Genomic DNA, 24,507 nt, shown 5'->3' with positions numbered 1-24,507 from the left:
TCAGAATGGGATCCTTTTTGTTGTTGTTTTACCTTTCCTATATAGAATGTACAGGTAACCGACGGCTCTGGGGGCAATCTGACTGTGTAAGGGCCTAGATGAAGTACATTCCAATAATGACTTGTTCAATAGTTGTGCTATGTCACCTCTCTCCTCCAGCTCCATGTCCAAGGCAGACATCACTAACAGATCCCAGAACTCCTTACCAAACCTGCTTTTGGTCTCACAGTTCTTCTCTACTCAGCCTTTATATAAGAGCTCCTCATGGCATTACAACAGAGGTGGTGAGGAATCCCTACATATTATCACAGCATTAAGATAAAAATTTCCTAAAAATAAGGCAAATGTCTAAAGGCACTGCTTTATAAACAAACTGGGCCACAATTTTTGATACTGAATGGGGATAATGAATATATATGAACCACAAAAGTTTCCAAGAAAGGGCCTCCCTGGTGGTGCAAGGGGTTAAGCACCGCACTATGAAGCAATCCGCAGCCTCTTCCACAGCCTTTGCAGCATGAGTTCGATCCCCAGCTGACCAGGGAGCAACCCACATGGCGCAGTAGACCTCTCCTGACTTGCCCGCTGCTCCCCTCAGCAGTGTACTTCGGTCAGTCTGCCTGTTCTCTTCCCCACTCTGTCTCTGGTGACTCCTCTCACCCCCCTGCACCTCTAGCCTGTACCCCAGCTCTTGTAAGCATCAATAAATAAATCTTTAAAAAAAAAAAAGTTTCCAAGAAAAAAGGCTGCTATTCCTTGGTTTGTAACTGTTTATTTTTTCTTTATAGGCTTATTACTATGAAGATTTATTACTTATGGCATTTATCATTAAATATATAGTATTTAGTAAATACTAACATTTACTAGAGTTTATATGGACTAACATATCAGGTAATGTACACCATCTTGGAAATAGAAAAATATGAGGTCAAGGTGAAGTGGAAAATGGCCAAAGTTATACTGAAATTGACAGTGAAGGGGAAAGCAAAGAAACAACTGATGCAGTAAAAAGGCCCCATCAGACAAACATTCCCACCCGGTGCAATTAGCAAGTTTACCTTATCTTTTGCAAGGTCTCCTCTTGTCTAACAAGGCTGCATTCCAAGAGGAGGGGGGACAGCAGTGCGACTTATCTTCCCCCACCCCTTTACTGAAACTCCCCTTTTGCTCATCTTCCGTCTGACCCTCAAACTGTAATCTACCCAAGTAACCCGTGTTAAACAGTATAAAAGGAAACTTTTGTGTATGTTCAGGGCCCAGATCTTTCAAGAGAGAACTCTCTCCTGTCTGGTGCCCACTAGTGTGATAATAATAAAACCTGTACCCTTTTGGTCCTTTCTAGCCTGGCAGGATAGTTTTGCATAACAAAGGAGTGGCCCAATCACTCTCCTCTGTATCTCTTGAAAGGTACAAAGTGCAAATGAATATGCACTATAGTGCCTTACAAGTTTAAATGGCAGAGAGAAAATACAAGTGTCTAAAAACTTGATACCAAATCATGTTATACATCATTCTGGAGGAAGGCATAGTTCTCTGGCAAGAAACTGCTCACCCATGAAATGAAATAACCCTTCCAGGAAAGGATGATTAATTATTTAATAAACACATTGTATTTTTAACTTCACTGAGAAAAACAAATGGCAAGAGGTGCTCCAGAAACCTCCACAGCTGCCCCTGCCTCCTTCTACTCCTCCCAACACTCTGGATGCAGGGAAGGGAGAGCCTGGGTGTGGGGCAGTGCAAGGGGGATGGCATCTGGTCTGTGCTGGATGCCTGTGCAGGGACTTCTCTCATTTATTATCTCAAGTCAAGCTGCAGGTAGGTTCTAAAGCCTCCATGTTTACACAGGAGAACATTAAGGCCCCAAGTGAGTAACTAGTCCAGAGAACTTCTAAGAACACAAGGATAGCAACGCATAGGGCTGGGTGGTTAAACACAAAGTGCTTCATTGCATACTTTGTAGCTCTCATGAAACAGAGATTTTGGAGTTCTTGGTCCTAGTTGCATCCTTTGTGCCAAGCCCAAAGTGGAGGGTTGACACATAGTGGAGACTTTGTTCAATTGTTATGCTGTGTCCAAGGCAGACATGACTAGCAAATCCCCAGAGAAATAGACAGGATCATACAACAGGAGGAGGAAGTAAAGAATTGAGCTTGCAACCTCAAGGTAGGGATAAGGACGATGTGACCTTGGGCATGATGAAAGCCAACTTTACAGATCACTTTAAAACACACAGGTACAATTATGCTTAAAAGACTATGATAAAGCTTAAAAATATTGTAACCCTCTGGATGATGACAGCTATTTCTATTCTCCCCCTGCCTGATTAACATACTTTCTTGGTATCATCTATTCTAATAGCACCGTTCCAAGGCCAAAGAGGATAAATCACAACATAATGATTAAAAGTGACTCAAGATTAAGGGACTTAAGATATATACCATCTTCTCCCTTTAAGAAGCCCTCTAATTTGTACAGTACAGACATATTAAAACCTTATCTTTTATTAAAAAAAAATTCCCTTATATTTTCAACCCTTGACATAGTGAATTTAATAAGCAGGATTAAGTTTTACCTTTCTTAATAAATCTTTTATAGCTTGTCTTGTGTCAATAAAATAGACAAGGAACTGTTTAGCTAGAAGGTATATAGAGACATAGCAAAACATTTTCTTTAGGCAACAAAGACAATTATTCTAGGTCACAAAATTTGTAGGGGAAATGTATTAATATCCATTAGATGGAATGCTTTCAGTAATTGCTGCTTATTTTTGTAATAGGATCCATGTTGGTGGAGAAAACTAGTCTGGCAAGCAAGTACCTTTGGGGCAGAGGTGGTATCTATGACGTAATTTATTCTCTAATTCATATAAAAGCCACACTGTCATTTGAATTAGTCAATAAATACTAATTGACTGTAGAGCTATATATTTAATTTGCTTTTCTTTAGCTGCTCAGGGATTTTATAGGAGGGGGGAAAAAAACCTAAAAATACTCTTGTTGCAGAATGCACAGCATTTCTCAATTACTGAAAAATAGAGAAGTCAGAAAAAAAATCTGAATTTTAAGCACCCTATTGGCTCGTGGGGCATTACAACTGAACTCTGAATTTATTATGATTTATATCCCATTTGCCTCTTAAAAGACTTAAGAGGTTTAAAATAACAGGCAAACATTCTTCAGGCTCTTAAATTAGAAAAGCAAAATTTAAAGCCAAATAGAAGAAATAATTCTGGAAACCAGTTAGGCTAAATATTAGTTTGAAATACATTCAACCACTTCGACCCACAAGAAAACAGTGGTCATATGATTCAATCTACTATTATTACCGCACTTGAGGATTTACCTTGAAACATCCTGGCAAAAAGGGAACATGACAAACCACACAATTTTCACCAGTAACCAAATTCTGTAAGAGACAATATTCACTGACTGCAATGAAAGTTACTGAGAAGAATACACTTTTCAATGAAGGCAGGCGGGTTCCAGAGCTAAGCAAACAAAAGTCTGAAAATATAGCCCTGTTATAATAGAACTCGATATGTAGTTACATCAGAATCCCTGGTGCTCTTCATTGTTTTCTCACCTGGCAGAGCTCCAAAATGCTGATCCTTTGGAATTTTAGGTTTGAAGCAAATGATATATTTCACGCTCACATAGTGGCAAGTGCAGTTCAGCGCCCTCACCAGCTAAGCTGTGAGTTGGGGGCTTTCCCTGAGTGTAAGGCACAGCACAGAGTGTTTTCCAAAATTATTGACCATGGAATCTTTTTTTCCTTAAACACCAATTATTAAGTAGGTAGAATGTTCTGCTCAAAAACTTTTTGGAAAAGTTCACCAAGATTAGTGCTATTCAGACTATGGCCAATTAGTGGTAACAGACAACATTGGAAAAGTTGAAAAAACAGAATAGCAAAGAAAAAATTCCAGGGCAGAATACATAGTGAAGATAAGTATCCTGCAAAATTTGTGTTTTGTTTGTTATGCGAGCAAGTAAAGGAGAGAGAGAGAGAGAGAGAGAGAGAGAGAGAGAGAGAGAGAGAGAGAGAATGATTAGATTGTGTCAAACTATATCTCTTATGGGCTATATAACAACATAGCTTGAAGGCCAATGGCAGAAAAATAGATGACTATAAAGAATGTAGGGGCTCACATTATTATTATTTTTTTTTTTTTATAGAGGCATGCTTTATTTATTTGTTTGCTGGTTTGTTTGTTTGTTTTGTTTATACATGCACTGGGTACAGTCAGAAGCGCGGGAGGGTGAGAGAATTCACCAGAGCCAGAGCGGGGAGCAGAGCAGGCAGAAGGACCGAAGTACACTGCTGAGGGGAGCAGCGGGCGGCAGGAGAGGTCTGCGCGCCATGTGGGACCCTCCTCTGGTGGCTGGGGAGCAGCCGGGGATCGAACCGGCGCCGCAGAGGCCGCGCGCAGTTTCGCAACCCAGCGCTCAACCGCTGCGCCACCGGGGAGGCCCTCACATTATTTTTAAAAAATCTAGTAACTACCTTTGTAAAATGTATTTTCATTTTCATGTAGGTAAGCACACACAGAGTAAATAAAGCTTCCTGCAGAGGTGCTGGGTGTAAGTTCCTAGGAGGTGCTGGTGCCCAGAAGAAGGAACGAGAATGACCATTTTAGGAAGGAAACACAAAGGTTTCAGGAGGAGGCTTTAGGAAATGGCAGGCAGGAATGAGCAGCCAGGACAGAGAAGTTGCAGGGCAAAGGCACCATCCCAGCAGCTGGGTGCAGAGCACTCCACTGCCATCCTGAACCCCAGGTAGAGGGTTCTCGGGAGAGGCAAGTGGAGCAGCAGGCAGGAGTGAAACCGACTGTGCAACGAGGACAGGCAGGGTGGGATGGGGAACATTCCATTCTGTCAGGAGCAGGGAGCATGTTTTTGCCTTCAGAAAGATTACTTTGGTTGCAGTTGGCAGGTTATTTGGAGGAACAATAGGGGATGCAGAGAGAAAGATGTGGGGGAGGAAGGGATTGAAAGGGATAGAAATCTAGAAGAAGTTTTGAGAAAAATTAGCCAAATTTAGAAATAAAGCAAAAGGAGGGCCGTGTACCTTTTCAAAATCATAGTGGAGCAGTATTTAACAGCCCCTTCTCAGGGCTGCTTAATTCTCTAGTGTTGTGATGTCTAATAGAAATACAATGCAAGGCACATCTTAAACTACAGGAAGAAGCAAGTGAAATTAATTTTAATAATGTATTTCAATACACCTAGATATTCCCATTCACCATATAGCCAATATGAAATATTGCTACAAGATATTTACATTTGTTTTTTCTCTTTGGATGTCTATTTTTACTCTGGGTGTGTAATTTTACACTTCACAGCACATCTTAATTCATACCAGCTGTATTTCTAGTGCTCTGGAGTCAGGTGATAAGTGGATACTGCAGGGACAGCTCCTTCCTAGGGGGAATGTATCTTTGACTTCCTTTTTACCAGTGATTTGGACTAAGATTTGGAGAAGTCAGTTGTTTAGTTGATGAAGATTAATAAATTTAAAATATTTTCTGCAACTTTCTTCCAAAAAAAAAAAGCAAAGGTGAAGGTTTTATGGCCAGAACATTAACCAGCTTTGCATGTGTGTTAGTCATCTATTTTAACACTTTCTCTAGCTGTTATCAGGATTTCTGTTTTATCTTTGACTTCAGCCATGTCACTAGGATGTGCTTAGAGGGTGTATGTGTGTGTGCGATTCATATTTTTTGTGATTCTTAAAAGCACATTTTCTTCTTGGTGACTTTATTATCAGTTCTAGGGGATTCCTAGCCTTTCCTCTATTGCTTTGAACAGTCTTTGGTGTCTTGCTAGGTTCCTAAATTATAAGCTAAAGAAATCTTTGACATGTTACTCACTGTATATTTTTAAAATTACATTTTAAACAGCCACATTGAGGTATAATTGATATACACTAAACTGCCTATGTCTATACAACTTGATAAGTTTTGACATATATAGACCATGGTAAAACTAACACCATGGTTAAGACAGTAAATATATCTATAGCTTCCATAGACTCCTTTTTCCTTTTTATAATCCCTGTCTTCTATCCCTCTCCAGGTATCACTGATCTGCTCTCTGGCCCTACTAGTTTACTTTGATTTTTCTATAAATGAAATCATAGAGTAGATACTCTTTTTTGGTCTGGTTGCTTTTACTCAGCATGATTCTTTTGAGATTCAATAGTGTTGTTATGTATATAATTATCAATTCCTTTTTATTCCTGAGTTGATGTCCCTTGTCTGGATAGGCTTGTATGGACAGGGGCATGGACAGGACTTTGTTGGTGGATATCTGAATTGTTTCCAGCTTTGGTTATTATTTACTGGATATAAGAGAGTCTGGTTTTAACTTTAGGAAGATTATTCTTTGACTCAGTTACTAGAGAGATAGTATCACCAGGGCTTGACCCATTCCCTGCATGTGGGGAGGTCAATGAACCCCAAGTAGTTGACTTATGAAGGCTATTCAATGGCAGAGCTATTAACCACAGTGGATTCAGCAGGAGCTGAGCAAAAGAACACTCACGGAAGCCAGTGAATCTAGACCAGAGGTTGGTTAAAGATGACGCTCTTCAGTTGTGACCACACTGCTTACACAATCTATTAGAAGCTGTTACTAAACCCGGAGGACACACGACTTAGTCCTAAGTTATCCAAGTTGGGGCCATGTGTACTATATACGGACTCACGTGATGCAGTGAAGAGAGACGTTTCTTTTGAAAGACACTGGAAATGGCCAACTGAATTCTTGGGAGTTCAGACAGATGCCTACAGATTTAGGAATGACTTTGCACCCTCTTATCCCAGTTGCCATTCCACGTATGTACAAAGGCAAATGGGGGGCTGGGGGAAATGAGTTCTTTCAATCTGAACTAAATGCCTGTATCACAGATTCAGTAATCAAGAAGGATTAACTCCTAAAAAAATATGACATGGGTGCCTCTGTTGGTGCTGGATGTAAAATTCCTATTCCTGTGAGCTATTTATTGTTCCCTATTTGGTTAGTCTCCAGGGTCTAGTTTCAGTGCCCAAGAGAAACGCTTGGTTCCACTGAACTAAAGTTTGAGACTGAATATTTTCTAGCTTTGTTTCCAACAAATTTATACTTAGGAATTCTCCTCTAAGGGCAAGGAAGGATTTAGGAATCCAGAGGCAGGAGTCATAAATAATTTTCTAGTAACAAAGGGACTCAACCCCATCATGACTGGCCACATCACAGCCTGGGCAGCTTGAGGTGTGGATCACAGGCCCAGGATACTTGCCTGAGGGCCAGGGCTCTCTGTGCAGGAAAAAAGAGGTCTTGAGAGTGTAGCCAGAATTACTCACTTGAGGGAGTAGACCAGGGAAAGACAAGGCCTCAAGAAGCAATTAAAAACCTAAAGTGTTGTCTGCAGAGAGAAGAGCAGACCCTGTCTCGTGGGCTATTACTCATGGCATTCTCCCTTCCCACTACCTGACCCTTCTGTCTGCAAAACTTACACAGTGCCCCCGGGTACCCCCAGTCGCCTTTAGAGACTATAACTGAGCACCCATACCTCAATATAGCCCACCGAGCACTTTTAAACACATCTTCTGGCATAAAATATGACCTAGTTATATTTTCTCGGTTTTATTTTTCTTTTACTCACCCTCTCTAACCCCCTTTCCTGGTGTTAGAACCAGTCTGTCACTTTAGAACCACTCTGGTCCTTTATTCATAATCAAAACGATTCTTCTTGGGTTTAGAGAGATCTGATCTTTCCACTGTCAATTATCTGGATCACCAACTCATCAGTCAAGCCTCCGGGGAAACCAATAATGGATGATGTAGATATTTCGGTACAAGAGAGAAAAAATGTTAACTTTGGTACAAAACCTGATCTGCCTTTTCCCTCCTAGGCCACCAAGACCACACCCTGCAGGATTCTGCCTCAGGACTTTTTCTTTACCCTCAGAAATTGGGTCCTTGCTTAAGGACCATGAGTTAAATTTACTCAATTCATGTTTCTTCTTTTAATTCCCTCACCCAGTGCTCAACCACTGCGCCACCGGGGAGGCCCTCACCTCTTCTTTTTCTAAAGAGCAGTTCCAGTTTCTCAGTGTACAGCTCAGGGGAATAGCCTAGAAAGAAAGAATTCCCAGTTGAAATTTTAACAAAGAAACATGGCGCTGGTGCCTGTGTCCAAAGGGCTTGTGCTGCTAAGAAAGACAGCAGAGAGCCTAACACAGTTGTCTTCTTGCCTCAGGAGAGAAACCAGCAAGGGGGAGAGCAGAAAAGTGGGTCCCAGTGGGGAGTCAGAGCAGCTCCAGCCTCTTGCATGACAGTGGCAGGAAGCCACGGACCCCAAGTGACTAGACTGAAAACTCATTACAGGATTCTTTCATCAATCCTCACTTGTCTTGATTGAAAAAATAACTCCTCCAAATGTAATTCATTCTTAGGCTTTAATTCACAGTTGTGATACTGAAGTGCCATGTCTATTTAATAAGGTCAGAAAAACTACAAATGGGGAGTTTGGGGGGGCACTAAACTTCATGACACCTTAGCCTTTGAAGAGGCATTAACTCATTACTCAAGCCTCACAGGAAACCAATAATGGATGATGTAGATATTTCGGTACAAGAGAGAAAAAATGTTAACTTTGCATGTTTTGAAATTTCTTCTGATTTTTAAAAATATATTCTGGTTCACTTAGGGCAAGATTTCAAAGAAACATTACCACTGGGGACAATACATGACTCTTCCATGGAGACACCAACCTCTCTGCCACCCCAGCCAGCCAGACACCCCACTGCAGATGGAGAGGCTGGGCCCTTCCAGCATCAGTGCAGGGAGGAACAATGTTTAAATCACAGTTGTTGGTGGTGGGGTTAGTGGGGATGGTGGGGGTTCCTAAAACAGAATTTCTTCTCTTGACTGATTCTAGATCTTAAAAATCTGACACAATTGTACCCGCGAGACTCCTGAATGTCCACCTGATGTTTTCAGATTCTTCTTAGTGAGTAACTGCTACCGTGAGATTCTAATAAAACAATGGATATATATTTCATCTTCATCCCCAGCTCCTGACACAGTGCTTTCAAAGCCCTTATAATTTTCTGAGTGATAGGTTTATCTTTTGTTATGATATTTGCTCATAATCCCTGATTCCTGATAAATGACCTTTGAAAACTCTTGAACCTCTGGTGTCACCAGTGTCTTTCATGGGCTAATAGGTTGTTGCTGTTGTTTGTGGTGGTGGTGGGGTCCTAAGTAGCTTCAGGATGGTGGATGGTTGCCAAAACAGTATGATTAAGGGGTTGAGACTTTCAGCATCACCTACCGGAGAGTCTACAGTGGATGGACATACAATTAATCAACAGTGGATAATTATTTAATCCGCCAAACCAACGTAATGGAACCTCCACAACACCCCTAAACAATGGGGTTGAGAGGGCTTTCAGGTTTTCGAATGCACCCAGATGACAGGAAGATGGCGTACCCCACACTCCACGGACACAGAAGCTCAGTCCTGCTCACAGCCCTCTGGGTGTCATGCCATGTACCACTTCATCTGGTTAATCATTTGCATCTTGTATAAAAAGCTGGCAGTAGGAGGTGAAGTGTTTCCCTGGGTTCTGTGAGCCATCCCAATAAATCACTGAACCTGAGGAGGGTCGTGGAAACCTTACATACAGCTGGTCAGTCAGAAGTTATGGGGCTCCAGGACTCGTGATGAGTGTGTGAAGTGGGGGGCAGTCTTTGTGAGGCAGAGTCCTTAACCTATGGCCTCTGCACTAACTCCAGATAGAGTCAAGACTGAATTAAATCGCAACAAAAAGAATATTCTCAATCATTGGGACTCACCCTCAAACCCAAAATCTTGAATGATTACATTTGTGTGAATAGAGTCAAGGTGATGAGTTGTGTATGAAAAACTGTGACTGCCGATTCATCTGCAATAACATGACAGCTATAGCAGTTCATCAAATACTAATCATTATGGAGCCTATAGAAACTAGGCTAGACATGCCCCCAAACTAGCTAGGCCCTGGGAGACGAGTTACGCTTTTTCCTACTCTCTAAGATACTAATCCGTGTTCATGTGGGTTGTCAGACTATTTCTCCACTCCTTCTGTTCCTGGAACGATGCAAGTATTCCAAGAAGACTGTAGTTCTTTGATGACTGACACACACAATCACTGCAGCCAAGTATGATTGATCATCCTCATGTTGTGTCCAGAAAGGTTCACTCCTTGCCTGGCATGGGACTCAGGAGATGCACGAGACAAGTTGCTCAGGGGTCGTCAGGATTTTCTGTTCTCTCTTGGCACAGAACCTCAAGCCCCCACACTCCACCGTCTGGCGCTGAACATGCTTATGAGAAACCTACGCAAGGGACTGACCAGGTTCCGAAACGGGTAACGTGACTCACAGAAGACGTTCTTGTTTTCATATCTTCACAAGCAGGGACAGCAGCACCATGAAAGATCTGCTTGGAAATGCCCGTGCATGGGCCTCCCCGGTGGCACAGCGGGTTGAGTGCAGCACTGTGAAGGTGTCCGCAGCCTCTGCAGCACAGGTTCGATTCCAGGCTGGCCAGGGAGATTCCCAATGGCACATCAGACCTCTCCTGTCTCACCTGCTGCTCCCCTCAGCAGTGTATTTCAGTCCTTCTGCCTGTTCTGCTTCCTGCTCTGCCTCTGGTGAATCCTCTTACCCTCCCACGCCTCTGGCCTGTACCCCAGCTCTTGTATAAAAATAAATATTTTTTTTTTAAAAGAAAATGCCCACACACATCCCTCTGAGGGAAACTTTCTTTGGATGATGACTTACAATGTCTTTCCTTAAAGGTTATTCTAAGCTGAAGTATCAGCAAGCATCCCGGTGTGATTAATAGAAGACAACGAAGCCACTTCTAAAGAGATAAAATATCACTAGCGTGTAAGTCAGCAAAATGGTCAAGTAAATCCTGATGCTTCTGCTTATCATGGGGCTGTATTAAAAAGAAATTAACTCTAGAGGTCAAGATAATACTGAAGCATAGGGAGAGAATTATTGCTCTCTCCCTGAAGACTTTTCTCCCGGAGGCAAGACAGCACATACCCTAGATTAAACTTTCATCAGCAGATTGTGGAATTTCATCAATCTTGCATTACTGTCTGGCTCAGAGAACCTTCTGACTAGATGTCATTAGGAAACTCTCCATCCTCCATAGGGAGAGACACCCCACTCTGTAATTATTCCTAGAAAGAGAAACAATGGCAAATGAAAGAGATAACTTTCAGATTAGCTCAAAAAACCAAGAGGTCCACTATTTCTAAGTCCCTGTCTCTAAAACAGAACTGCCTTTTATCACTAGCAACTTCTACCAGTTTAGAAAGGAAGTCTCTTTGGCACGGTGTTGTGTGCTTAGTTGGACAGAAACAGGGACCACACTGATGTGCTTGCTCAAAAAAATAGCACCCCAAGTGCCTTCTTGTGGCAGACATGCCCTCTGCATGTTGTCTGAGCGGCTGCCTCCTCCAGCCAGTGCTAAATCCATTGAAGGGTCAACAAGGAGCATGTAGGGAGGAGAGAGAAACCACACTGGTTATCTACTTCATTTAAGCTGTATACCTTGCCCAAATGCTGTCAGTTTGTGAAACGTAGAGCCCAAATCATCTTGGTAGTTTGCAAAGAACAAGAGTTCTGTAGTCAAGCTAGTGAGGATTCAAAATCTGGTTGTGCCAATTAGAAAGAACCCAGCACTATCCTCAATCTGTGAGACCTCAGCTCCACTGTGGATTAGGCCTTTAATGGCTTTTTTCATTAAAAGAAATGTAAGCAGGCAGCTAAAAAGGCAAAAAGGGGACAGGATGATGTTATCAGGGAGGCAGCAATTCCAAGAGGGGGCTGTAGTTTGAAAGGTTGAGGGAACAAAGGGACAGGGTTGGAAGTGCCAAAATGCTGAGCCCCACTCAGCTGTGCTGGCATCTCTAGGCTTTGAGCAGAGGCTTCAAGGGCCGGGGACCCAGACCTTTAAAGAGGGCACACCAGCCAGTAGTGCGGTATGAAGTTCTGCATTTCCCCAGGCCCTGGGAAAATGGCAAGTAGAGTCAGAACTGATGTGGTAGAAGTTTTTCCAGGATGATACACTAAGAGCAGGAAGCAAGGGAAAGCGCAAGCTGTGAGGGCCCCCGGCCCGCTCCCTCCTCTAGTCCTTTGGTGCCCAGGTCAGCCCACGAGGGCACACTGGAGAGGCAGGAAGGCTCTGTGCAGTGTCCTGGCCCCAGCCTCACAAAGCAGAGTGGAGAAGGGTGGGTTTGGCACTGAGAGACAGCAGCTTCATACCCAGCACAGGAGGGGATCGATCAGGGGCTGGAAAAGGAGAGGTGAGGTGTTTCTGCAACACATCAGAATGCCAAGGGCTTCACCTCTTCTTCTTAGGTAGTGTTAACTTGGCAACTGTCAGCCTAGCTAGAGATTCCACTTCCCAGATTCCCTTGCAGCTGCCTGTGATCAGAATATGAGCGTTAACTGTGGTGAACAAGTTCCAGAACACCTTTGATTTAGAGACAAGTCGCTTGGTACAGTTAGACAAGGGCAGCCCAGGAGGGACAGATAAGCAACAACCTAGAAGGAGCCGGAGCCCATGTGGCAAAGAGCTGCCCTCCCCACCAGACTGCACTGCGGGCTGCAGACAATTCCAAGAGAACTACTTTCTAGTATGTTCGCCAGTGCACAAATCCAATTTAGCTCACAAAGGTTTAGCTCTACAAATAGTGTCAGGGCTGAGTAGGTACAGCCCTGGCAGAACTTTCCTGAGACAAGGTAGGAAAGGAAAGAGACAGTTGAAAGGTTGTTTTTTTGTTTTTTTTTTTTTCCCCCATAAGGATTTCCCAAAGTAGCCACAAGGATCACCTAATTCTATTCTGAGTTCACTACTATTCAAATGTTCTTTCTGTAGAGATCAGGGCCATGCAGGACTCCGTACCCCACCCCCAGACCTGGGCCCTGGATTTCTTCTAAACAATTCATTAAAGAAGTAAAAATCATTCTTAACTCAAGACCATACAAAAACAGGCTCCAGGGCCATAATCTATCAAACTCTGCTTTCAATTCACACCTGTGGTCTTATATACTCAGTAAGAAGCCAGATCCCGAAGGACAAGGAACAGACCATTGAGTGCTCCAGGCTCCTTGCTGACGCAAGTTATTTCAGACCATCTATCTCCTCGTCACGATTAACAGAGGAGCTTCCAGTTTGAACACATGGAAATATCATCAGCCTGTTCCTGCCCTGTGACAACCAGATGACCCTCTGAGGTCAGTCACATTAGTTTCCTAATCTCTGAAATAAAGAGGTTAAAAAAATCAGGAAAATTTTCTAATTCACATTGACAGAAAACTTATAATAAGCATAAAATTTAATTTGCATTTAAAAACTTAAAATTTATTACACAAGTGATATGTTTTATAGGATTTTAGAAATTAGTCCAAACCATTAAGAAGAAAATCTAGATTGCCCATAATTACCCCCTCTAGAAGACCAAGAGTAAAACATCGCAGTGTTTTAGCTTTTGAAGCATTTCCCTCCTAGGTGTTAGCTCTGGGGGTACACACACACACACGTATATAGATATGTGCATATATAGCACATTGTAGCAGGAAGCTTGATGTATGAATAAATTCACTTTTTAATTAAGTATGTAAAAAGTAATAAAGAGGTTAGAAGGCATTGATGACCAGATTACCTTTTCAATTTAAAAGCCCGTGATTTAAAGTTTTGCACATTCTAACTATAATAATTAACCCCAGTATTATTCAAGACCCCCCCAATTAAGCAATGCTTTCAAAAGAAATAAAAAAAATACTAGCAGAAAAATAAGAACATGATCCGTAAGTGGCAACAGCCTTTTAAAGCAACTTAAACTAGGGTGTTAGTGGATAAAACCAGTTCTAGGAGAAGAAAATGTGAAGAAAATATTCAGTACACTGGAGACATACTATGTTCTTTAGATAAAAGTTCCCTGAGATTTTAACCAGACAAAATAATATATTAAGTCAAAGATAATCTCATTTGGAAATCTATGAATAATTTATTATACAAGGTGGAATTAAGCAGTGTTCCCCCAAACCAAAAAAGATATATGAAACAGCTTCTAGAAAGAGAGCTTTGCCACACAAACTGAAAGTGTAAACAACAGCACAGGATCCACATTTAGCCTGCGTTGATCCACAAAGCCCTGCATGAAAAGCGCGGGTGCGTAGCCATTGTGGTGGTTGCTATTAATTATGAAGGAATTTTATCTTCATTAGAGCAGGCCCAACAGGGTCTTACTTATAATAGCTATTTATTAAAAGTAACCCCAATTTTTCTTAAAAACAGAAGCAGCAATCTAGCATTGCCACTAACTGAAATTAATGCGTTTACAGACCAGAGCGGCACTCCCCAAAGTGTGTTGCTTGTGCTTCGATTTCCATGAAGAGTTTGCAACATTCTCAGAGAAAAGGGGTCTGTTGCACTTTGTTTTATCCGGTTTCCAGGTGACCCCAGAATCTTTTCTAGGAGCACGTTATCTGATTAGTGCTCACGGGGCAAAGAGCTGCTTGGGAAGATCCCACTTAAGGGGTCTGAAGACCCTCTGATGGCACCAGCCGCTCGTTTTCCTTTCTCATGGGAAACAGATGGGATCGGCAGGCTCCTCCCTGGCCGGGAACACACACTGGGATTGATGTGCCCTTTCCAGTAGATGGGCCAGATCTGCCACAAGGGCAAAGGAGAGGCTCTGTGTAGAGTCCCCGCCATTCAGAGCTTATGTTTGCTGCCTTCTGATCCTTCTGTGGAAAGAATAAGAAGATGATTCCCAGGGTCCAAATGAGTAAGGAGAGAGCTGAGGCTGGGAATCAATAAGGGTCCCTAAAGTTTAGAGTACAGTGGACCCTTGAATAATGTTGATGGGGAAAAAAATCAAATCCAGAAAGGGGTTACCATCTGCGTGGAGTTGGCAAGTTCTCCCACATCTGTCTGGGTTTTCTCCAGGTACTATGGTTTCCTCCCATATCAAGGACATGCATGCTAGGTGAACTGGTGCGTCTCAATTCTTCAGACCTGAGTGAGTGTGGGTGTATTGGAGCACACACCCTGTAGTGGACGGGGGTCCTGGCTCGGGTGGTGTAGGGTAAAGAAAAGGTCAGGCTTTTCTGCCCTCCCGCCATCAGGATAGATGATGGATCCTTGAGGTCCTGAATGCATGCCTGATGGCGGGCACCTGGAGTAGGGTGTGGGCAGATGTAGATAGGATTCACCTGGGCTAAGACTGTGCTTTTAAGGGCAGCGTCACGGGGACGCCAGCAGAAACTGAGAAAGAAGCCCATGAGAAGCCAAGAGAGAAGCAAAGCAGCAGAAGCAGAAGCAGAGAACACCAGAGAGCCCAGATAGAGTGAGGATTTGCTGGGGGCTGGGAGGCCTGCCAGCCTCCCGGCCTCCCAGTGCCCCTGCCTGCCGTGTACCTGGTAATCCCAACAAAAGCCTGCAAAACTACTGAGGACTCTGACTCCTCCTTTACCCGGTCTGCATGGGATCAGAAAACCTGCCCCGTGTCCAGTCCTGCCCCTACAGGTGGGTTCCCACCTTGGCTGTTGGGAGAGGCTCTTGCCACCTGAGACCCTGATTACCTTTTATATTTAAGAGGCTATGAATTAGTTTTGCACATTCTAACTATAATAATTCCAGTATTATTCAAGACCCCCCCCCCAAATTTAGCAGTGCTCTCAAAGGAAATAAAAACAAAATAATACTAGCAGAGAAGCAAGAACAATAGTGAATTGGAAAGTGAATGCATGAATGCAAGTATAACAGGAGAGGTGTTCTTTTTTTGTAAATGTTTGATGATGCCTTCTTGTGAGCAGCAATATGCAGTAGGGCCACTTTTTAAAAATGTCACTATACATTGCTTAGTTTAAAATTGCAGTTGCTACTTTTTAAATTTTTTTTCACCGCCAACTCTTATCCCCCTTTGACCTAAACCTCCTGCCTCCTAACTTTGGAAGGTTCACTTCATTGATTTGTAGTTTTAAAAGTATCTTGCTCTGTTGACTCATATACTATAGAAATGTGCAATATTTGTCTTTGTGGCTTTGACTTGCTTTACTGTTATACACAATTCCCTCGAGCTCCTTCCATGTTGCTGTAAATGGCAACCGTCCCTCTTTCCTCACAGCTGAATAGTATTCCACTAAATAGTATTCCAGCTGAGTAGTAGTCCATTTACTGTGTGAATGGACCACAGCGGCTTGAGCCAATACGCTACGAGTGGGCACTCAGGTTGTTCCTGAGAACCTATGAGTGATGTGAAGTGAGGACTTCTTGCACCTGCTGCACACCCTGGCCCACACCTTATTTAACACACACAGTTTTAGTTCCAGGATCAGTAACAGAGGTGAGTGCCATGAAATCCCTCCACACCATCTTCGAATGGCGGCCTGGCAGGTGTACCGAGACAACGTGAGAGGTGGCACTCTGGCTAGAGCCTCCATCACTGAAGGCAAAATCCCAGTCTAATGGTCCAGAACTAGCCACACACGTGAGGACACCTTCCTCCTCATGGGTGGGAGTGGCGCAGGGCAGTGTGGGTGCTTTCTGGTGCTGCATTTGATTGGAAATACAAGGCTCTCACCAATCCCCACCTCCAGGAACTTTGACCTTTATCTCACAGTCATCAAAAAAAGTCAAAGTACAGGATAGGCAGGAGAGAGGTGGTTAGTGCTTTGCCAGGCAGAAATGCAAATGTGCTTCAAGAAACACCATCAGAAAGTGGGGTGACTCTCCGGGACAAGACACTTCAGTCCAGTCATAACACCCCACAGAGACTCAGCATCTATGGGACTGCAGCTACTTAGGCCGTCCATCCTAAGGGGCTTCTCCAAATCAACCCGAGTGAATCAGCGGGCAGCAAGAAGAGAGATCGCCTCATCACCCAGAGTAACTTGCCCCATAAGGAATTTCTTCAGAGCAAATCAAAAGCACTCGAAATCTTAAAATGCTAACTCCAAACCAACACTATAAATTCTGAAATTATGTGGCTCAGTGAAGCACTCTGATCTTCAAGAACGATTCTGTGCTCTTCAAGCCTCTGGTGTACCTACTTTTCTTACTCATTTTAACCATATCAAGAAATCCCCTAAGAGATTCCATTTTTCTCAGCAAGGAAAGTTACAAAAGAGAATGCGAAATGGGCTCGTTTTTTGCAAGCAAAATGAAACACTTTTATGTTTTATTCATGCAAAGTGAAAACCCCTTTCCTTTGCAGCATTACAAATTGAATTTGCTCTTGTAAATTGCTGTTAAAAAAATCAAAAGCAAGTGTAAAAAAAAAAAAAGGCAGGACTACAAAGGTCCCTTCTTCTAGGGAATGAAAACTCAGGGGAAACATGGGGGAGAAAATAGGGACTTTCACTGTAGCACAAGGGCCACCAGCCAGCACATGAGCCTGCTGAGGTCGACAGCGGATGTGGAAGCCCAAGAGATTCCTAAATGACACCTATCGGCAAACATTGCATAATAAGCAGTAGTTTAAAAAACACGAATAACCTGGCTCACATTTCAAACACATAACCAAGGCAACGTAACCCAGGTTAAGCTGGTAATACTGGGGTCTCAGTTGTAGGACAACTGAGCTCCTCATGTCTGGGATGGACTCCCATCCTCTGTATCAAATGAAGCCTCGCTGACTTCTCATCCTTTCCAGAACCGTCCTGTCTTTGAAAGGAAGCCATGTAATTAATCACCTCTGCTAGCACATGATGCTTAAACAAGTGAAGAGCTAATATTCGTTCAGCAATTGCCACGTCCCATGACTACGCCATCACTACACACACAGGCACAGAGACTCAGTGTGTGGTCTTTATAATGATGCCCATTTTCCAGATGAGATAAATGGAGTCCCAGGACTTGACTACTTTTGTCAATTCGAGTTTGAATCATTTTTTTCCCCTCCATGAACATGCAACTTTGGGTCTCATTTTAAAGTGGGGGCGGGGGGGATGGGGCCTCCCTGGTGGTGCAAGGAGTTAAGACGCAACCTATGAAGCTATCCGCAACCTCTGCAGCATGAGTTCTATCCCCAGCTAGTCAGGGAGCAACCCACATGGCGCAGCAGACCTCTCCTGACTCGCCCACTGCTCTCCTCAGCAGTGTACTTTGGTCAATCTGCCTGTTCTGTTCCCCACTCTTGTCTCTGGTGAATCCTCTCACCACCCCCACCCACCACACCTCTGACCTGTACCCCAGCTCTTGTATGCATATATAAATAAATCTTTAAAAAAAAATAAAAAAATAAAAAATAAAGTGTGGGGGTAAGCTGAATACTTCCTCAATGAATCCTTTCAATCTAACCTGAAGGAAACACAACCCCATCCTGTGAAATGAATGTCACCTTGGCTCCAGCCTTAAAAACAAACAGAGGATAGGAACCAGGAAAGAAACAAGCATCTGGCACCCTTCTATCAAGCTAAAGAGTTTTAATGGATGACCAAATAGCATCAGGTACTTTCCTTGTGAAATTAATCAATGCATATCAGGCGTCAACTCCATTGCTACAGCTCAGCCAAGCAAGTGAGGGACAGGTGTGTGCCAATAAAATACCCACTCACTCCCCCCACCCCCACCACCCCGCAGCACCCCAGCAACTGGCCCAGCTGTCACCGCTCACTCTGCTACAAAAGCTCCGAAACACAACTGTGCTTCCAGGAAGGTTTATCCAATCACCAGTCAGAGCACATGGCAGCTCTCTTTGTTGTAGACTATTTCTCACGTCTGGTTCCAGCAGAAGGGCTTGTTCTTTGATGGATGAATGTTTAACCATTTTCCCTTCTGGCTTACAAATTGGAACTGAATCAAAAGACCATCAAATCTGCCAAAGCCCAGCCTTAGAAGACAAAGGCGAGGATAAGCCAAGGCAGAGCCCCTTAAAGAGAACCCCACGAGCTGATAAACCAGAATGCTCTGGAGATACAAGTTGAGGAAAGCCATGTCTCTGTCATCTGGGATTTTTCACCCGCTTCTGCAAGATGCTCTTTTCCATTTTCAACAAAGCACTAGTTCAGTGTGGCTCATCCCTAAATGCTTGGAGATCCTTAATTAGGTACCTTGACAGTTGCCAAAGATAAACTATAATTTAAGAGTTAAATGCATTTAATATAGTCAAGTACTTGACATTGGTGTCCAAGTGTGATGTTTGTGACAACTGCCACTTTGTTGGTTGGGCTCTGTTTCCAGTCATGCTGGAGAACAGAAAATCCACAACACATCTAAGTAGAAGCAGTTGCTATAAATAATACATTTTCAGTAAAGTTTCAGAAAAATACACAATGAATGGAATTTTGATACAAGATTTAATGATCTACAGATTGGAATTAAAGACGGTACAACCTCTCCCTGCGAGCAAGCCCTCTAGGAAGCAAACCGCAACAAGAGGACATTGGAAGTGGCCAAGATGCAACTGAATGAAACGCAGGATCAAACAATGAGGGGAAAAAAGGTGGGGATTCAGAGAGCCAGGAAACTTCGATGCATGAGGAAGAGAAATACAGAACCCCGAAAGAGCTGACGAAAAGTTCGAGGTATAGAAATGAGGAAGGGAAGTATCTTGGCGGGTTTATGAGGCAGGGAAATAGAAACATGCTTGAATTTCTTGCATTTCTAGACGGAGTCTAATGCCAACTTTCTTATCAGCGCATAAGGGCAGTGACACCGAACTTCAGAGCTAAGCTAAGCCCAGGGCACTCACCGGCCATTGTCGCGCCCCACGCCCCACACGCGGATGCTCACGATGGGCTGCGAGTGGAGCACTGTGCGGTCCATGGGGTCCACCAGGCTCAGCGTGTCGTTCTCCAGGATCAGGTACATGTCCTTCCCCTGGGATTCAGCAAGAAAACAAGTTACCATCCTCGTGAAGCTCTTCAGCCTCACGGTGCTCATGACTCTCTAAGGGTATCATTTCAATGGTTAAAACAAGCCACTTCTGGGTCTACAACTTGTTTTCCTAAGAGAAAAACATTCTTTTGTGACGAAAATATTCATAAGTCTTTCCTGTTTACCTCATAGACCAATTTCTCTCTTCCTTGCCAAGTCCTCTGAAATGTATCCCTTGCCTGCTTTCCACTTGGCTCTGAATTTTAATTATTATTAATACGAGAATTTTTAAGAAAAAAGGTTAAATAGTAGATATCTGGAAAATCTGGTCTTTTACCAACTCTGTGCCCAGCATCCTCTGGGCAGACCCTGCCAGGGATCCGTTTGATGGTCTGTCTAGGCCCACAGCGATGTCGTATTCTTCAAAGTTGACACCACTTCATCTCTGCGTGATTTTGCTGACAAACAACAGGCAGAGACAGCGACTTTGCTTTGACTTAATCTCACATCCTCTGGCACGAGCTTTAGGTACACTGGCTTTTCAACTCTCTGACTCACCCTGCAAGCTTGACTTGCTGGCAGACAGGGAACCTGAGGTTTTTAGGGGAAGTCAAGGCCCAGGCTCTGACAGAGGCTACATGGATGGACCCCAGCACAGGAGAGCAGGGGTGTCTTATATTCTGCTTTCTGTTCAGGTTTTCAAGGAATTGAAACCTCTCTTCATATATGTGGGCTCTCTTGGGGGACAAATCGCTAGATTATTCAACTTGACTTCCTGTGCAATTCCTCAGGCAGAATTTTTAAAGAAGTGATTCAACTTTGCTGTACAACTGAAACACCATGTCTCCTGAAGGCCACAGTCACCCAGATGCTGTAGCACTGATGGTAGGGCGGTCCACCTGGGCAGGACAGTGAGGCTTCTTGGTGACATTCAAATCCCAAACCTGCACAGATAAACTGCTCTTTGATCTGGTTTTTGAGAATAAAGTTTTAGATTTTCATCAAAGGTGCTCAGAGTAAAGTCCTACTGTGAGGGTGGCAGATATGTGCTTTTCTGAGACTTGGCTTGCATATATATTTAAGCTCCCAGTCTATGGCTGTGATCCAGGATGATCTGAAACCTTCCCAAAACCCCCTCCTGGTGGGAGGACTGGCAGAAAACAACTGGGGTGGACTTGTAGCTACAGACCCCACTGAGCCTGGAGCAGCAGGCTGGCTGCTTAGGTGACAGCGCCCCCAAAGCCTTTGCTGGAGAATTGCAGCTCATGCGAGTTGCTGCAGAGCAGGGTGTCACTCTGGGGACATTTCAAGGTCACAGCTGTGTCCAGATCCTGGGCAAAGACCCAACGCTAATTAACTAGTTTGCAGAGTAACATCGAGGTGCAGGTGCTGGGGAGATTCAGTTTTCTGGCTCCTTACAGCAGCTGAGCAACCTGACCGTAAAGCAATAGTTGGCAGAGCCAAGGGGAAGAGCCAAGCTGCAGTGGTGGGCTGCAGCCCCCCCTCAACCTTCCTCTGAAGGTGGGACTCCTCTTCCCCTGCCTTTGGCAGAGGGATGCACAATCACAGGGCTGCAGAGCTGGAACCCAGAGTCGGGCAGGTCCCAGTCCTGCCAGCAGGTGAGGAGTTTGGCCATAACTGAGTGCCTTCTGGGGGTTACTTACCTCTCCCCAAATGCCCACTGTATCTCGGATGTCATTTTTGCAGTAGGAAAGCTGCCTGATGCAGTTGTTGACAGCGACGCTGCTTTTACCAGGAGCGAGGTCTTCCTCGGCCATCTCCACCCATCCCAGGGAGCGTACAGCGAAACACTAGCAGACAAGTCAGAGAGAAGAGATCTCACTCACTGGTCACAGCCTGACAAAATCCTCTACAAAATATGTGTGATGAGCCTTTAAGTATTTATACAATCATCTCATTTAGCTAATGGATCCTCTATTGTTGGGAAATTTAACTGTGTTTTGCTAATTAAAAACAATAGTGATAAATATCTTCTTGCCCAACTTTCTATGTAGTGTGTGTGTGTTCACAATCTTTCTTAGACTAGATCAGCAGGTGTAGAACTATAGGGCAACGGATAAAAAAAAAATTCTAAGTTCCCATTATCTAGGATAAGGTCATTTTTTTTTTTAAAGATTTACTTATTTATGCATACAAGAGCTGGGGTACAGGCCAGAGATGCGGGGGCAGGGGGCAGGTGAGAGGACTCACCAGAGACAGAGTGGGGAACAGAACAAGCAGACTGATTGAAAGGTGCCTCTCAACAGGCACCTTGCAAGGCTTCCAAAAGTGATCTTCATAATAAATGAAGAAAAGCAGCCAAATGTCCCACAGTGACCACATTCAGTCCAGTTCAGCCTTTACTGTTTAGCTCCCATGCCCAGATAGGGGTGCCTCTTCCGAGTTGCAAGTCACACTCTGGGGTTGGGGGGTGGGAAGCATCAAAACACAGAAGGCATCCCACTTAGGGGAACAGTTATGGGGAGGTCCTCATGTACTAGAGGGGAAGCACCCAGGTACCTGTGTGACCCTGCAGCAAAAGATCTGAGCAATAAGGGTGCATAGGGTGCTTTTTACAGATACCTCAAGAAGAGGCCATCCCTGTGACAAATGCAAAAGCCGCCCACTATCCTGTGTCCTGGGCAGGTTCTGGGAGGCGGCAGCGCACGAGCAGCCACACTGGAAGTCACCAGGGTGACTGCGGCCAGTTGAGGGCCAGCTCCTCGCCAGCATCTAGGATGTTTGGTACTGGCTGCCCACCCCATCTGCAGCACTGCTTTCTTAATCCCAGACTCAGCCATGCTTCTTCAGGTGGATGTGCCAGGTAAACCACAGGTGCACACCTTCCCTGTTTCATTAAAATCCACAACTTCTTGGGCCTGAACCCATCAAGTGCCCCTCTCTGCTTCTCCTGGTGGCTCTTTGCCCCTTCATTGTAGTTTTGCAGCAACTTAGTTAAATCACAATGCCGCGTCCCATTGCCTGGCCAGCTCTTTTGATTGGGCTATCCGCCAAAAAAAAAAAGAACAGTGCCCCCCACCCAGCATCAAGAAGGGAAAAAAAAAACTTGATAGGGAGAATATCTGTATTATCCCAAGCTACTTTAATAGCACAAAATGGGCACAGCACAGTTGTATCATCTGAGGCAGGAAACAAGGCATTGATCAAACCTCAAAGGTAGTTACTTGTTTCTCACCTCAACCCTCTGAGGTTGCTACTAAGCTACTGTATCCATTTTACAGATGAGGAAAGTGAGTGAAGCACAAGTTAATAACTAGGATTCAAGCCCAGGCAGCTGACTTTTGGGCTCCCCCTCTCCATCACTCAGCTATATGCCTGTGATTGTACAGGTGGGACAGTATCCCATGGGGCCAAAGTCCACAAAGAAGGTTCAAGAACATAGCCAGTGACATCCATTAAGTGTAGAGCATGTAAAAGTAGGGACAGTCTGGATTCAGATGTTGGCTCTGATCCTGGGCAAGTAATTTAGAAGTCCCAATTTTTTTTATCTGTAAAAATAGAAATCATAATAAGCTGATAGGGTTCTTATGAGGAAACAATAATATAATACAGGTAGAAAACACTCAGTGAGTACTGCTGCCTGAAAGAGCACGTGGACACAGTGTCACATCCAATGTAATTGGAAGCATCAAAAGAGGAAAATAAAAGGAGCAGAGGGTTTGTAATGAGTATGGCCACATGTTTTAACTGTCCCAAAATAACTCTGGTTTATGTTTGTTGTTCTGGAAAATTATTAAGAGTAGCTTTTATTTAAAAAAAGTTTTTTTTACTCTCAAAATGTGCCCCAGTTTGGATAATAAGCTATTAAAGTCACTGTAGTCAAAATTCCAGTGATCTCAGTGTCTGGCATGGAAACCAAGGCTGGGATGAGACACACAGGAGTAGGACTGGAGATCCAGACCCACAGAAGCTGTTACCAAAATCTTGGTTTTCCTGGTGCAGGTGAACCCTGAGGCCCCAGTACAACTGTGGGATGGATGTAAGCTCTTAAAACTAGAAGCCAGGAACACATTTTTCTACTTTCTCTAACTACCTACCACAAAATCCTATACTCTGTGAATACACAAAAGAATTTATTAAAAATAAAGAAGGTAACAAAAAATACTGGCTGTTTTTCGTCTCAAAAATACATGGATTTCAAACTAAACAAGCTCTTTGTTGGCTAAGAAATGGGATCACTCAATGTCACCACAGGACATTCAGTACATTGTTTTGTCATGCTGATTTTACAAAGCAAGAGCCCTAACAATGCCACTATAATAAATGCATTTAAATGGTCCTTGTGCAGACCTGCTGTTGTCATTTAGTTTCTGATCTGAAAAACCTCATTCCTTTGCAGGCAGCTAAGGTTAGAAGAAACTGGTACATGGGAATAATCCAGTTCCACCAGCGAGCAAGCTGGGGCTGCCTCCCACCCAACACAGCTGCAAACAGCAACCTGCATGTGTGGTGCTGCCCCCTTGTGGCCAGGGAGGTTAATAACCGCTTTTCTTTAAACTCAGGAAATGATGGTTTATGTCATCGGCTCTGAGAATATGGGAAGAGCTCAAAATATTAATCAACCTGCTTTTAAAATGCTTCTTTTCAATTTTTAAAAAATAAATCAACACT

General features: G+C 43.7%; 1 protein-coding gene across 2 annotated transcripts in view; it reads right to left on the bottom strand.

Annotated features, from left to right (window-relative positions):
* The window catches only part of APBB2 (amyloid beta precursor protein binding family B member 2), a gene marked incomplete at both ends in the record, with an annotated part of 202,904 nt that overhangs the window by 41,076 nt on the left and 137,321 nt on the right, over window positions 1–24,507 (bottom strand). For both annotated transcript variants that reach the window (XM_084233650.1, XM_084233651.1), the window contains 2 exons: window positions 19,751–19,878; window positions 21,540–21,686. In XM_084233650.1, the coding sequence (XP_084089776.1) occupies window positions 19,751–19,878; window positions 21,540–21,686 (275 nt within the window). The remainder of the gene's footprint in view (window positions 1–19,750; window positions 19,879–21,539; window positions 21,687–24,507) is intronic.

This window comes from Talpa europaea (assembly GCF_964194135.1).
Source record: "Talpa europaea genome assembly, chromosome: 5".
Lineage (NCBI taxonomy): Eukaryota > Metazoa > Chordata > Mammalia > Eulipotyphla > Talpidae > Talpa > Talpa europaea.
This window is presented reverse-complemented; position numbering and strand designations above follow the sequence as displayed.